Below are 16,654 nucleotides of genomic sequence, written 5' to 3' on the forward strand. Positions count from 1 at the left end.
GCAAACAACAAAGAAAAAACTGTCTCTCTGCAAGGCTCATTTGGATCAAACGACCTGAATGGAACACAGTCCATTCTTGAAATTCTAAACAGCAGCTAAAAAAATATCGGCATCACAAAGTCCAGGAAGTAGCTGTTCCAAAGTTCTCATTGTTATTCCACGAATTTCATTGTTATTAAGTAATCAAACAAATCCGGAGTTATTTTTAGCCAGCACAAACCCACTGGATAAAAATGATACAGGCATGAAATCGAACATAGTCCACCTTTGTATCATTGATTGACATAAAGATTTATTTTCCTTTAAGTTAAAATCTATATTGTTTAACCTTTTATTTTATTTCATTTAGCCAAAGCCCACAGACTCAACCCCACCTACCTCCATCCCTACCCTCCCTCTCTCTTTTCTTTTAGATTCCATTAAGCCAGAGAATACTGTTTGTTTTTTCTGCCAGTCAGTAGCTCTAGGAGTGAAATTATACTTGGGGAGCATCCACAAAGATGGATGGATATCTTTTTGCATCTTGTAGTTATTATCCCTTCCTCTGTCAAAACACAACAGCAAACTTTAATTTACACAGAGAAGATGTGTTGAGCAAATCTGCTTTTTTTTCCAGCCTAATCCAAACCTGAATAGTCTGTGTTGGTCACTGATCTGTTCTGTTATGAGAATCATCAACTGAGTTTCTATTTTCTACCTATATTGAACTTCCTCACAATATTTGACACTGTTTACCCCCAAGAGTCTGTCTAGTTCCCTGTGTTGCATCAGGCAGGATTGATCAGTCATTATTGATGAGCAGCATTGATTAGGCAGCATATTGATCACACTATTGGTGATTAGGGCATCATGAATAAATGACAGGGGCTATTGAGCAATTGACACGAGGACAAAACCTCTCTGGACAGGAAGAGAGGGAGGCAGAGGACATGAGGAAAGAGGATGAGGAGAGTGAGACCACGAGGGGACATGAAGCATAAATAAGAGAAGGGGGTGGAAGGAGGAAAAGTGAAGAAGACAGGCAAAAATGATGAAAAGCGGGATGCTAACAGGGGCGAAGAGGGGCAGGGAGATGCAAACCGACAAACCATGTGCAGCAGGGAAATTTGTCAGGGAGTTTTATTCTATAAGAACGTCTATCCGGTATGTTTGTGCTATGTCTATCAAGATTCCCTCAAATTATACTGTAAACAATTATACTGTGACTGCATCTAGAATATACAGTAAACACCAATAGCACAGTACATTAGATAAAACAAGAAACACTTAAAATACAGTTTTTTGCGCCTTTCGCCCTAAAGCATGGTTTCATATTTATTCTCTGATTCATTCTGCGTTACCTTTTTTGGCTCTTTTGCCTCCAATGTTCTAAATGCATTTGGACCACGTTAAGCTCGGTGACACAAAGCACAAAGGATCATACATGTGAAGGAAGATGATGGGAAAGGGAACCGAGACAAAGGAAAGGTGAGGAGTAATTGTTCTTACAGGTTCTTGACATTGGTGATTCCCCTGAAAGCTTTCCGCGGAACAGCCTGAATCTGGTTTTCACTGAGGTCTCTGGAGAGAGAGAAAGGGAGAGGGAGAACCAGAGAGAACAACACCAGACATTAGTGGATGGTATTTCAAACATTCAGAGATATTATATGCATGTTAAATGATCAACAAGCACAAACCACATTTAATCTACACCACTCACAAATACACACACACACACTCTGCCAATCTCAAAACAAAGCCACAGAAATAAAAAAGAGATAGAGAGGGAAAAGACAGGGAAAGCATGATATGACATTTATGATCAGCGGATCAATTTGTTCCTTAAAAGTCAAAAGACCATGAGACCATGTTGCAGCTTACAGTACATATGTGTGTGTGTGTGTGTGTGTGTGTGTGTGTGTGTGTGTGTGAGAGAGAGAGAGAGCGAGAGACAGAATAATGGACAGGCAGTGATGTGGAAAGAGAGCACAATCCGATAATAAAGAAGTGCGTGTGTTGAATGTATGTTTCAAGTCTTTAAAGTAAAATATTTCTTTTTTAAACACTTTTTTAAACATAAGCCCTCTAACAGTGCAGCGCATTGCTCTGGTGAACAAAATGAAGCAATCATATCTATTCAGAGAAACTCGAGCACACACATTTTAATACCGCCATCATACAGCCTGTTTACTTTTTCTCCCTCTGAGTAATGACTTTTTCTCTTTATTTTACACACACACACACACACACACACACACACACACACTGAACATGCAGGCAAATACAACGGCCTCGCCAAGTCTCTTTTTCCTCCTCTCTAATGAATACCTATATGAGCCAAATGATTTCTGACATGACACAACGGCTTGGCCTTAACTCTATTAGTGTTGTTTGTTGGACAGAAAGCCTGGAAGCCAAACAGGGTTCAGAAAGCACAATGTAATTAGATAGAGAGAAAGAGAAGTATGAAATATCAGACAAGCTAATCACCCTATATTCCTGCCAGTCAGGCCTGCGTTGCACACTCACACACTGTGCACACATGCGCTAACAAAGTCAATCAGCAGCTGCACACAAATACATGACCACGCATGTTGGATAGTCGATGCACACTTAGGTAATGACAACAGAGCAGCAAAAAAGAGCAATAACCCTTTGTGTGGAGTTTTCTGCCTGACCTTGACACACACACACACACACACACAAATCAGCGGTCCTCTACGTGGAGAATGTTAATTATGTGCCAACCAAACATTTTCCATCACGCAATTAAGAACTGCTGCTCATTGTTGTTGCTCAAATTTCACAATCACACACACCCGCCCGCATGCACATATACCTTGGAATAAATGTACATGCAGTCACAAATATATAGCCTTAGCATACACACTGTATGTTTATGTTGTGTAATTTACACTCGCACACACAGGAGGGAAATTGCTTGTGCATTATTCCTAGAGCCAATCAACTTTTATTAGTGCTGTGAATGTTAATTGGCGAGCCGTGCTCGGAAAACACAAAACTCATTTCCCCAAACTAACAAGGTTTCATCATTTTGGACGTGTCCCACTCTGCCCTCTGTTTTCTGGCTCATTCCTTTTGTTTGACAAAAGATGAGCGTTCCCTGTTTTCTTTCCCCAGGCCTTGATGGGAAAAGTATGTGCCTGGCATTGTATACTCTTTAGGCAAAGAAAACATGTGCTTTTATGTGCAACTCTGCTCAATGCTTGCGGTAACGAAGGAGCACAAAAAAAGGCAAACATTTGACAGGGAGGAATGGCATTATGATATTTTAATGTGCTGCACAGCCGGAAAATATTCCTCATGTTTACACTTTTTGTTTTGAAGTCTTTGACACTTGTTGGGTAGGGGTGAGATTTCTCTGTAAGGTTCGTAAGCTCTCTTTCTTTTTTCTCTTTGTTGCTCCCATGCAGATGTTGACAGAGCAAATAGGAAACAGATAAATAGCAAAGCGGTTATCACTCGCTGTCTTTCCCGCACTCCTTTCTCTATCATTCTGTATTATCTATCATTCTTTTTTGTCTATCTACCTAACTATCTGACTAGATCCATAAATCTACCTCTTTTATCTCTGTAATTTGCATCTCTTTTACACCACCCTGCTCTCTGTGTACTGTGGAGGATGATTACAAAGAACAAGGAAGAAAGCAGTGGAGCGGGAAAAAGATAAAGAAAAAAAACATTAAAAAGTCATATTTCAGAAGAGTTTCATGGCTAATACATATTTTATTGTTTTGTTTACCCTCCATGATATTTATTTGTTATTTCTTATGGCAGAAGCAAAACCGTCCAAGTTAAATAAAAACCATTATGAGACTGCGTGTCTCTCTCTCTGTTGGTCTTTATGACTCCAGCGGAGTGACTGACACCAGCTCCACAGTTTAGGCCACAATAATAAAACTCATATGCCAAAAGGATCTGAATGAAGTTTTCATCATGAGGGTGGTTACTGGTTGTCCATTTGTGAACCTGGTTTTTAGGGTTATGAAAAGCCTCATCCAGCGCTCTCACTGTTCGGGTGACATTTCGAGAGGTGTAAACGAGATGGATGGAAAAACACAACCTGTAATTTTACTCAGGTCAGACAGATTGTACAGTTTTATGTATAAAGCTTATTAGCTTGAAACAGAGGAGAACATCGTACGCTCTTTCAGTTTGTTATAATTAATTTCTCATGTGTGGTGTTTTTGCACAGGAAATGACAAAAGAAAAAAAAATGTGTATGCTGTCTCAACACAGTCACAGTCTTTACCCACAACTATCAACACATTCTACTTCCACACATCCACTTACACGTACGTACATCTCCACCGGATACACAGATAAAAAAATGCAGGGACATCATATCACACAACTCCCGAAGAGGTTAGAGACATTTTAAGTTTATATTTAAGTCTTATTTTCCAATAGTATTACTAAATTGATACTAGCTGCCATGATTTGAAGAACGTGAAATAACTGCCATCATGATTTGATAGATTTTTTTTATATCAGATAATTGACAACTTTCATGTATTTAGAACAGACTAAAAACAACTAAAACGAAAACTTTAGTTTTCGTTTTTGTTAGTTTTTAGTCTTTAGTTTACCTAAACTTAAAATTAAATTTAATGATCTAAAAATGTCATTTTTAAGACTCAACTGATTAGAAGCTAATTTAGAAAACAGGTTTTTAGGACCTGTATTATTCAAACAGATGCCTCTAGCTGTTATGATATGACATTATGTACTTTCAGATATTGGAAATAACTCTTTACTCTATCATAATGCATTATTAATGTTTGAACACATTCAACATTCAGGGCTGCGCTACGTTTTCATGTAAACAGCTGCGTCTCTCTCATCACTCTGTGAGTCATACCTGCCGACCTTTGAGCAGAGCGAGGGCTATATCACCAACAGGAGATTGGCTTGTGATCCTTGAAAAGGACAATCACTGACAAATTAAACACACAAAAAGCATACACACACAAACACACACAAACACACACACATACACATAAAAACACACAGACAGACAGAGAGCTTATTTGGATACCAGGATGATTTTCTCCAACATTTCAATTATTGGATTTAGACGTTTTGGGTCCTTCCCTATTGCTACAGCATTTGAGGGAGCACACAATTAATCTCCTAAAAATTCTATTAAAGAGACTGATGGATGTTTAAATTATACATCAGCTGTATTTGGATGACAAAGCCTGTAAATTATAGTGATACTGATCTTGAAACCACCTGCATTTCTTCTGAGGAACTGGAAGATCTCGAGAGCTAGATGAAGACAAGGCAATGCAGAGTTCAAGTGAGCTTAATCTGAGGATGCATGGGCACAAGAAGAACCGAAGAGAATGATTTAGAAGACGAGGAGCAGCAACAAACAGCAGCAGCAGCAACAGAAAAAGCAGTCTCCATTATCCACTCCATGTTTGTCATGCTTTCCTGAGCACTGTATAACAGATTGAATTGTGACCAAATGTCTTCCAGACCCCCCGCCCCCCTTTTTTAAAACCACAAAGACCCCCTTTCCCACCCCCACCCCACACTTTTGCTTGGTTTCCCCAGCCAAGGTCTGTCCTCCCTGTACATGGTGACTCTCTGTGGCCCCTAGAAGTCTGGAGAGATTGGGGATGACAGCGAGATCCATCTCTGGTTGGGGTGATGCTGGCATTGGTGTGTGAGGGTGTGTGTGAGCTCCAAGCTACCACCTCCTCGATATTAAGTTCCATTATTCATGTGAGGAGAATAATAGCACTCGCCAGGTCATCCTTAGCAGCTTCGTATATTACTGTTAACCCTTCAACTCACAAAATGCTAAGCAGGGCACAGTTTAGCGTTTTAGAGACTTTACACACACACACCTACACTCACACACACGTAGATCTAAAAGCAGTACACACATCTTTCATTTGCACAGATCAAAAGAATTCTTCTTTAAGAGTATCTCTCCCTACGCTTTTTTAATGTCACATTAGATGCCAGATATTAGACAGCTCCACCCTCAGGCTCGTTCAGATATGAGCCAGGGCTACTCAGCCCTGAACCATTAACCTACAAACAGCGGAGTGGAAGCAGGCATGTTTGATTTCACATGGCTTTGTGTCAGGTGGCATCACATGAGGTCTCAGTTAGACAGAGATGACAAGGAGGCCAGCAAAGGTGTGTATCAGTATGTCAGGTAGAATTTGTGTCTCGGCGCGCAAGAAAAAGCAGGTAAGTGAGAGTGGATGGGCAACAGTGTGCAGTATCCTCTTTGTGCGTGTTGCTGTGTGTGTCTTTTAATAAAAGAAGAGAGACTGTAGCGGGAGAAAGATGACAGATGACCCTTGGCTGGGCTCCAGGTGAAAAACTGAGGGAGAGGAGAAGAGGGGGAGGATAGAGGAGGAAAAGGTGCCACAGTTTCTTATTTGAAACCTGAGAGACCTTCAATGCTTAGCTCAAGCTTCTCCCCATCTCTCTTCCTTTCTCTCACTTTCTTTTTCCACCCTTCCTGCAATCCCACTCCCTTTCTCCCTCTCTGTCTCTTTTTCTCTCCCTTGGGGGCTGTAACTGCATTTAATATTGTTCCATAAAGACAGTAATAAATATCGACTGCTGGCTAGCTCATATTCCACTTGTTTTTTAAGGAACTCCACTGTAGGATAAGATCAAAGTCATGCCGGTATTAGTTACTTGCCGTCTGTACTGTAGAAGCCGTTCAATATCCAGTGGTATGTGTAACCTTTGGAACTATTAAGGTGTCCTTTATGCCATTTTACCTCACTGTTAAGTGGTGCCTTTAAATCACAATAAATATATGGTAAGTTTTTAATGCCTGGGACAGTAGATTACTTAAATGTATTCCTGTAGCTGCAGAACCAGAACCACTGTTTCTTGCGTTATGACCTTAAGTGGTGAAACTTTCTATTAAAGCTTTGTCCTCACTTTCTGTCACGTACATAAATTGAAGAAGTTGAACACTCCGCTGATACAAGAATGGATTTTTCTACATACCCGGTAACCGCACAGGGAGTGTCAGCACGCATTCATATGATCTAATAAATATGGATGTTACCACGCTGCAACAGCAAAGAGGGAGGTCTTTTGCTGCAGTGTGGCATCTGAGAAGAACTAGCTCACACTTGTACATGATATTTTGTTCTCTCATTGGGCAACTTTTTCCTAACCTACATTTAACCTGGGAAAAGATATAGACAATAATTGCTGCATTCTGGCAAAGCCACAGACAGTGTAGCTTCATGCATTCAAAACTTGAGCCTTCCCATTACAACTGCGGTCTTTAAGTCTTGGCTGCAGAGCCACTCCACTTAAGTGAGTCTGATTTATGCCAACAAATGGGGAGGATATATTGCAGGTTGAATAAATTGCATAACATGCTGGCAGTGCATTCACACACTGTGAGTCTGCAGTGTCAAACTGTACGTTAGTGACTTTTTTAATATTTCAAACTTTTCCAGCTGACGATATTGTTGCTTTAAATTGTGTCATTGGTTGAGGCCCAGAAATGAGCTCTTTCACTTCAGATTTTTTTTATACTCCGTTTTATTTCTAGTCTTATCAAGTTAGTACGTTCTTGTTTGGCTCGTCTTACGGGAATATATTGACATTTTGGGAAATGCACTTATTTGCTTTGCGTCGGACAGAGCCAGCTGGCCCCGTTTTTTTAGTATTCATGCTAAGCTAAACTCAGCGGCTGCTGACTGTAGCTCTATATTTACGAGAAAGATACAAGAGTGGTATTGATCGTCTCATCTAACTCTCTGCAAAAAAAAGTAAAGCCTTTTTTCCAAAATGTCAAACTATTGCTTTAAGTTGTTCGCCTACATTACGTCCAAACCACATGTGTTCCCCTAAAAGCTTGCTCTTAAACTAACAGAATAAATGTAATTTCTTCCGCCACTGGAAATTTTTACTACAAAGACAAATTCAAGTACGGCCTATCAGACATAAAATACTGCCCAGCGTCCTCTGTATCCTGAATCGTATAATGGAGGGCACACAGACTGGTCTTCCATCAATATTTCTCTCCCTTTTTGCCTTTCTCTTCCCAGTCTTTGTAATTCTTCATCAGTCGTTTGACTCAGTGCCCTTGCTTCGTCTTGTAACCCTCACCCCATCCCTCCTCCCCTATTCAACCCTCCCTCTCCCCCTCTGCCTCGGTCGCTGTGATTTAATTAAGTGGGTGCTTTATGAATAAAAATATTGCCCCCTCTATTGATCATAGTGGATGGGAACCTGACAGCCCAGGCTGCCTGGGATGGGACGGGACAGGACAGCCACTCTACCTAACTCGCCCCATTACACTGATATGAGTAAGTGGGTGGGTGTGTGTGTGTGTGTGTGGGGGGGGGGGACAGGTGTGTGTATGCGGGTGACAATGTGGAAGACTGTGTGTGGGTGTGTGTGGGTGTGTAGACTGTTGTTTGTGTGTGTTTGCGAGTGTCATCAGGGAGCAGTAGCATCTAAATCAAACTAAGCATTTTCAAACGCTCTCATGGGCCCTTGCAAATCCTTTGTTAGACAAATGTGCAGACACACACACACACACACACACAAATGCACACATTCCTCAAACAACTCCTTTGATACATACAATGCATCAGCATTGTAAATGGACATTGTCTGCACTTTCCTGTCCCTCCCCCTCTCTCTCTGTCTCTCTCTCTCTCCCCTGCTGCTCCCATGCTCTAACCATCGCTCTCCGTAAAGCTGTAAGTATCTATTATGTTTTGTCGATACTGTAATTAAATTGGACAGCTTAATGCAATTCTCTGTGATCCATAGGCCTTTATGGATATAAAAGCTTTTCTGGCCCCATGCCCGAAAGACGTTCAACAAATTTAGATGAGTTACTATTGAAAAAAAAAAAAATAGTTGGAGAGGTTAAGGCAGCAGTGGTGCTCGCATGGTCATTTGTTATTGGCTAATTCACTTTAATGTCCCTGACGCCATTTTGTTTTAATACATTTTTTTTATTTGAATTGTCATCTGCGGGACTAAGTGACATTACTACTCTGCCTCTCTTTCCCTTTTTTCCTTGTTAGTTCTTCCTTCTTTTCTAGTGCTTTAGCTAAGCAATATTGCAGGCTCTTGGGGACATTTATGGATCTAATAAAACTCCAGCAGCAAAGGATCAAGAGGCAACATTAGAATGGACACAGAGAGGCAAGACTGATGGAGGGAGAGCAGGGTGGGTTAACAGGCAGGCGCGAAAAAATAAGACCAGTGCAATAGTAAGAGGGTTGATAGGTTGGAGATCTATATTTTATGTTTTTCTATTGTAGTAGATTTACACATAGGTGTAAGATAGAAAGAAATACTAAACTGTTATGTCTACTTTGACAAAACAACAGCTTGATTATTATTAATTCAAGTTTTATAAGCTGAGAACTTTGAGGAGACTTAAATATGTGCTATAGTGACATAAAGTATACAGTGAAACCAAGCAAGTTTTCAAATATCATGTGTCTGATGTAAGAAACAGGTTCCAAAATGTTGTGTATATAATGATAAAAAAAGTGGCTTCTGCAGTATTTTACTATATTTAATATCAACATGACAGCAGCTATTATGTTAGAGATTTAATCCCCATTTTCAAGTGCTGTTTCTCTTGGCTTATCCAGTGTGTTCTGAAAGGCAAAGAAGCTGAGGCCTTTTCTCAACCCACAGAGGACTTTGTAATCCCTCAATTAAAATTGAGGGATCATAAAGGCGGATTTTATCAAAGGACAAGGGAAATCTTATCTGCTCTGAAATTTCAACAGGATGCAATGTCAGCTAAGTAACTGCGAGTGATTTCTTCATCTTTTAAACCTTGACAAATCATATTAGTAACACAGAAAGGTTGTGTACCTGTCAAAAATTAATAAAAAAAGCCTATAAAAGTATTGCAAAAAGATGGTAAATCTTATTTTATTGGCGATCTCACTGGGTCAAAGAGACAGGGGTGCTGGTAATAATGATTGATTATTTCAATGTACAATTTCAGTGTATGCGTGATTTGAGGCTTTGTTTTCATGAAGCATCACAAACAAAGGAGATGTACTGACATTTGATTGAGCTCATACACGCATTACTGACAGCTAACCCACGCAATGCAATACATCTACATCAAAATGATTAACTAATAATGGATTTTCCCCATGTGGATGATCACCAGTGAGAAATAAACCTATTCCATTGCAGGTATTGGAAAATTTACCCTGAGGATTCACATTTTGAGATTGGCAAAAGCTCCTTGACTAAATTGATGTGGTCTTTGTACAATTGTTCAAGCAACAAAACTATAATTGTTGAAAACTGTGAAAAAAAAATTTAAGTTATTTAAAATTTCACTTATACAATTTGTAACCCTCAAACCAGCCCTGCCCCTGGAATCCAGTCAGCAAATAAGGCAATCGTTGTTGATGTACAACAAGCACAGGTGCCACATACAGTAAATCTTCCATTTTAAGAACTCTTTGGTAAAGGGACATCACTGCCGCCGGACCGGAGATGGACATGTTTCAAAGATGGTTATTAAAAAGACTAAAGGGAAGAAAAAGAGAAACCAGGTGAGGAAAAGGAAATATGAGAGTCAACAAGAGACAAGGTAAAGTGATAAAGAGACGGTATGAGGCTGGCAGGTGATGAGGGGAAATGGGAGAAAGGGTGAAAAAACAAGGAACTGGTATGTGATGTAAAAGAAGAAAGGAAGGGATGGAAGAAGAAATCAGGCAAGTTGGAAAGAAGGACAGTAAGGCAAGGGGAAAAATAAAAGACAAAGGTGGATTTTGGTAAAGAACGGAAGAATTAAGTGTTTGATGGAGGAATGTAACACCCCCCCCCCCCCCCGGAAAAAAAAGCTGACTGTGGCGTTTTGCTTTTATAAGCATCTGGGGAGCACCTCAGCGCCCATAAATAATACGCTGCAAATTAGCAGATTGCAGAAGAAGAGTTCTGATGGAAGTGTGCGTGTCTGTGTGCTGTTGAGAGCTGTGTGTCTAGAAATGTTCATGCACAGCAGTGAATGTGCATCTATGCATCACAGTATATGTATATTTTGTGTGTGTCCATAATAGATGCTTTATTCTTTCTTGGACAATATACATCTCTGAACGTCAGTGAACATGCTGTGTGCACATGTGCATCTGTGTATGCGTGTGTGTGTGTGTGTGTGTGTGTATATTTGTTGTGTCTCTATATGTAAGCCATCTCACAGAGTTTTGATCTGTCTCTCAGCAGGTCAGCGTTGTCAAGGTTACTGCAGGCCATTTTGCTAGTGGGCCAATTAACTTTTAGCACAGAAACAGAACAGTGCAGGTGTCTCCTCTGTGCCGGTGTGAGAGAGAAAGTGTGTGTAGGTGTGTGCATGTGGTGTCTTCTGTTTAAGTGCATAATACTGAAAGAAACAGACAGCAGACAGAGGATGCGCGTGACATAAAGTGTGTGTGTGTGTGTGTTTGTGTGTGCGTGTGTGTGTGTGTGTGTGTGTGTGTGTGTGTGTGTGTGTGTGTGTGTGTGTGTGTATAAAAGAGAAGAAGCGAGAGAAAAAAAACAGTACATCTTTGTTGTCTCTGTGTTTGGCAAATAGCTGTGTGGCCTTTCATGATGCTAAGAGAAGAATACAACTGAGGGTGAGATTCGAGCAAATGTGAGGTGGAGCACAGCAGGTGTAGGCTCCTGTGTGACGATGATGACATAATGTGTTCCACTGAAAAGGTTGATGTGTGCAAAGAGAGTTTCTTGGCTCACTCAGCTAAAATTTCATCATGTAACACAAGAACGTCTGAAATTAATCTGGACATTACCTGATACTTTGTATCAGATTGTTGTTAAATAATAATTAAACAATAGCTCTTTTGGAAAAATGCTGAGCATAGGGTTGGGATGCAGAAGGTCATCGGTTCGAATCCCACCACACCAGGCGCCACCCAGCCACCAAGGGCCACCCACATGCCGGTCCCGGGCTTAAATAAAAGCCCAGATAAAAGGGCACGTTGCCGAATCAACGTGCGGAACACGTTCCGCTGTGGCGACCCCTGAAGGGACAAGTCGTTTATCTTTTTCTATTCAAGGTTCCAAATGCTTCTAAGTAATTGCATGATTTGGATTTATGGATGCTATAACTCTTTTTTGTTTTATTTTGTTTTGGAAAAAGAATTCACCAAGCATCAAATATCTTTTAAATTAAATCCGCACCATCAAACAAGAATAAACGTTCGATGCAGTAAATGTCTACATTTGATAAGTGTATGGTTCAAGTTGAGTTTGATGTGGTTTTACACCTGAGGGGATGCTATACACTGTTTTATGTAATAATAAATTATAAAAGGTCTCAATCTCCACAAAGGTGGTCTTTTTAAGATTAAATACCAACTAGTACTGTAACTCAGTTTACTTCAGTCAACCAAAAACAGAATCTCAACCAACAGAGCATCAAAGTGGCTCATCTGTGTCTGAAGTGCAGGTGCAATAGACTCAAAAAACTGCAAATTTATGATTAATTTATGTTAAGTGAAGCTACTGGGAAAATGAATAATATCTTTCACTTACAATTAGTGGCACTAAAATGTCAATTAGTTGCACTAAGTGTGGTTTTCATCCCGTACATCAGCACTCATGTTATCCCATCTGGCATACTTTAAGAGCCCTCGAAAATAATAAAAGTTAATTACAGAATTGCCTTTAAATTACTCGCTGCCAGGCTACTCATGTTACCCTCTTATGTCTGTAAAGTATTTTAAATGAGAAAGATGTTCTCGCTGTCCTCACTGGTGTTGGCGTAGCACAGTAGTGAAGCAGGAGCACAGATAGAAAAGGAAGTTTCCACCGTGGTTGTATCTGTATCTGAGTGTACTTGGTGAAATAAAGTGATTGTGATGGCTAACAGAGCAGACTGTCATCCTCCCTTCCCATGCAGCAATAGGCTAATTCCTCTGACAGTCTCCCACAATGGCTACTGGCTGCTGTCTTTTTAGCCCGAGGGCCTGGCTGGTGGTTGGGAGAGGAAAGGAAAGAAGTGGGGATATAAAGAAAAAAAGGAGAATTTGGAGAGCGGGAGATGGAGAAAAAATAAAAGATCCAAACCGGGAGAAAGAAAGCACTTCTGTATGTGCCTGATACCTGTGTGTATACGCGAAAGTGTGTGTTTGTGTGTGTATGTGTGGTTGCTATGCTGTCTCTAGGACCTAATCTCTTTAGTAAGCACCATGATCCAGTTAGAAACAGTGAGTGGCTAATGTCAAGACTAACTGGAAGAGAGGGAGCTATGTTTATATGTGTGTGTGTGTGTATGTTGGCGTGGGTGTCTGTGCGTGCCTCTGGTTATATCTATATCCTTGTTAAAATTGTCAAGGTCTACCTGTAGAAACACTGTTTGTGTGTGAGATGAATGAATGTTATCAAGCCTGCAACCATATCACTCACTTGTATTTGTGTGCATAATTTTCTGTGAGTGTGTGTGTATGTATGTGTGTGTATTGCAGGGCGTGTCTGAAAAGCAGCCCATTAGGACTGAGATTAGATTGAGTGGATCCAGATTCGCCGCTATTGTTCCTCTCCAGCAGGCTTTCGCTGTGGTTTGAAGAAAACTGGACAGGTGCAGGAAATGGATTTTCAGCTCATTTGAAAATGTAGGTTGAAAAAGAGGGGGGGGGGGGAAGCTAATTGGGTTTAACATCTGGTCAACGTTGAGAAATTATAACATATCACGGCAATTCTCGGTAATCAGCAGGGTTGAGGAAACACGAAATGTATTGAAATGTATAGAAATATAACAGTAAATTACTTTGCTCCTTTTAATATGCACCAATTATTTAGATACAGTAGTTTAGCAGTTTTTCCTTTTCTGATCCAAAATTTTTATAAATGAAAATTCACAGTTTTACTTTTGCTGCTCTTCATCATGTATTTATTTCAAGTAATGTTTAATTTAATCTGGGCCAATGTGCTTCGATTGCTAATGGGCATGGTAGCATAATGTGTATTATTTTGGTATGTGATGGTATTTAATATGGTACATTCAGCACAGCATGTAAATGAATGTTAAATGTGCTTGAAGCTGGCGTGGCATTATTAAAATGGATGTGGTGATCAGCAGTTTTGTCACAGAGGGTTAAAGTACAGCTAACTCACCCGCTGCCATAATAAACGATAAGACGCTGACACAACTAGAATGATGAGCACTCAGAACTAATGTCCGCTCGCTCATATGCATGACTTAATATGCATCTGACTTTTGTTTTTTGTCTTTTTATCTCTAATCAGTTGCAGTACATGTCCAAAAAAGAAATAACCTGCCCTTCAAAAACTCCATTACACCCTTCCTTCATTTAAGAAAATACTGCTGCAAAACACCTCGTATAACAGCATACGATTGAACGTAGTCCTCCTCAAATGTTGCGATATGAAAATCATTCATGCCCCAGGGAATATATGTAGTGGAATAAAGGATGGATGCAGACACACAGAAATTCAGCCAAATCCTCTCCTCCCACCCAATCACACTGCATCACAAATCACCGGCCCTGCCGCTAATTCAGGGGGGTTGCGGTGCACGGCGCAGGCCTTGGCATATAGGGTTTGTGTGTAGAATTGTCTGTTTGCATATCATAACTGGGATATGACTGAGGGAGAGAGAATGAGAGACGGAGAAAAAGAATGAGAGAAGGAAAAGATGATTTAGGAGTAATGAGAGAGGGTAAAATCATGGTGCCCAGCGGCATTATGGGACTAAATCTAATCTGCTAATGGAGAGAGGAGTGTGGGTGGGGGAGAGGGGCGGTGGATGGGATGGGCGATAGAGGGGGAAAGCTCGGGAGGAGTAGGAGGGAGAGAAGATGAAGAAGGGAAAGAAGAGCAAAAACAGGAATGAAGGGAAAGGACAGAGGAACGGAAGGAGCCCAGGAAAGACAGAATGAGGAGCAGAAGGAAAGGAAAGGAGGAGGGTGGAGAGACACAAGAGTAGTGAGTAGGAAGAAATGCAGAACAGCAGAAGGACAACTACTGAAAAAGTATATCTCCATAATGAAACCGAGGTATAAGAATAAGCGTAGCGAGTTGGTAAGAAGAGATCAGATGAGTGTGATGGAGAAAATAATCCAAAACAAAGAAAGAGGTGAAAATGAATAAAGGGGGGAAAAAGGGGGAGAGAGGGGAAAAAGAGGGTCAAGGACATAGTGAAAGGCTGAGGTGAGTTTAGAGTGTGACGTGTGTGTTAGAGAAATAACCTGGGGTGGAGGCATCGGGAGGGCAGAGCCCAGGAGAGCACAATCAGCACATATTGTTATCACATGGTGCACAAAACGCTTTTTTTCTCTTACACACAGGGCAGAGTGCGTATTACTCACACACACAAACAAACACACACACACACAAACAAACACACACACTCACCTATAGTGCCCTGTAGAAGTATTCATAGCCATTTAACAGTGGACACACAACAATTCATTTAATTTCAGAGAACATTAGTGAACAAACAGCATCATGAAGTCCAAGGACATTGTTGACATTGACGCCAGACAGATCAGGGATAAAGTTGTGGAGACGTTTAAGGTTAGGTTAGGTTATAAAAAATATTCCAAGCTCATGGAGCACGGTACAACTGCAAACCTACAAAGACATACCCGTCCACCTAAACTGACAGTCCGGGGAAGGAGAGCATTAATCAGAGAAGCAGCCAAGAGGCCAATGGTAACTCTAGAGCCAGAGCTACAATGGAATGATTTTACAAAGTGTGTACTCAGGGGGGCTGTATACAAACGCACGCCGCACTATTCAGTTATTTATTTGTAAAACACTTGGAAAAGCATTTATCATTTTCCTTTCACTTCACAATTATATGATATGGCCTATCACCAAAAATCCCAATAAAATACATTTACGTTTGTTGTTTTAATGTGACTAAATGTGTAAAACACCAAGGGTTATGAATACTTTTGCAAGGCACTGTACACGCATGACAAAAATAATCCCTCCAGACTGTTAATGTTCTCCATGATAAAACCACACAGTCTTTACGGAGTTGGGCTAATTTCCCGACTTTGTGTCTTTACCTCAGCAAAATGGCTCAACAAAGACATGCATTGGAAAATAACTTGAAGTAGATTTCATTTATTGTATATGTTTATCTATTTACATTTTCTGTGAGTTTTTGAGTGCTTCCGTGCATCAGTGCACAGTCTAGAGGGCTTGGCCGACCTGGCCCACCAGTGCTGAAGGCACACGTCATGTACTGTATGGTGCTTTGAGAAAACATTTCTCCAAATCATGTGTCTGGTCTGACACACACAGAGCACCATAAGAACAGGAGTTATATTACACTGTAATAGTGCTATAAGCAGAAGGTTTAAACGTTCTTTGTCATGTGGTGCTAAAACTCCCTAATCAAAAACAGGGTGAACTCACCTCATTCAGGCCATGTGTTTGTCAGACTGTCAGATATTGTTTCATTGTACTGTATCATATCATAATCATTTTTAGAACTCGTGTCTCTGATCATTTCAATCTGCAGTTGGAAAGTTGACCTTGGGCCCACAGTGGTAGACGGGTTTGAAACACAGACACCCTGTGAAACTGCACCCAAATCTCAACTATCTGCTGTGAACAACACAAACAGAGCAGAGCCACATGGCAACTCCACTATCTTGATGGTAAACAGGGCCCCAGCTCTGCA

The 16,654-nt window shown here is 40.6% G+C and overlaps 1 protein-coding gene across 2 annotated transcripts in view; it reads right to left on the reverse strand.

Moving 5' to 3' along the window:
- slit3 (slit homolog 3 (Drosophila)) overlaps nucleotides 1-16,654 on the reverse strand; it is a 222,756-nt gene that overhangs the window by 95,923 nt on the left and 110,179 nt on the right. For both annotated transcript variants that reach the window (XM_067518823.1, XM_067518822.1), the window contains exon 5: nucleotides 1,489-1,560. In XM_067518823.1, coding sequence (XP_067374924.1) covers nucleotides 1,489-1,560 — 72 coding nt within the window. The remainder of the gene's footprint in view (nucleotides 1-1,488; nucleotides 1,561-16,654) is intronic.

This window comes from Channa argus, chromosome 10 (genome assembly GCF_033026475.1).
Source record: "Channa argus isolate prfri chromosome 10, Channa argus male v1.0, whole genome shotgun sequence".
Classification (NCBI taxonomy): Eukaryota; Metazoa; Chordata; class Actinopteri; order Anabantiformes; family Channidae; genus Channa; species Channa argus.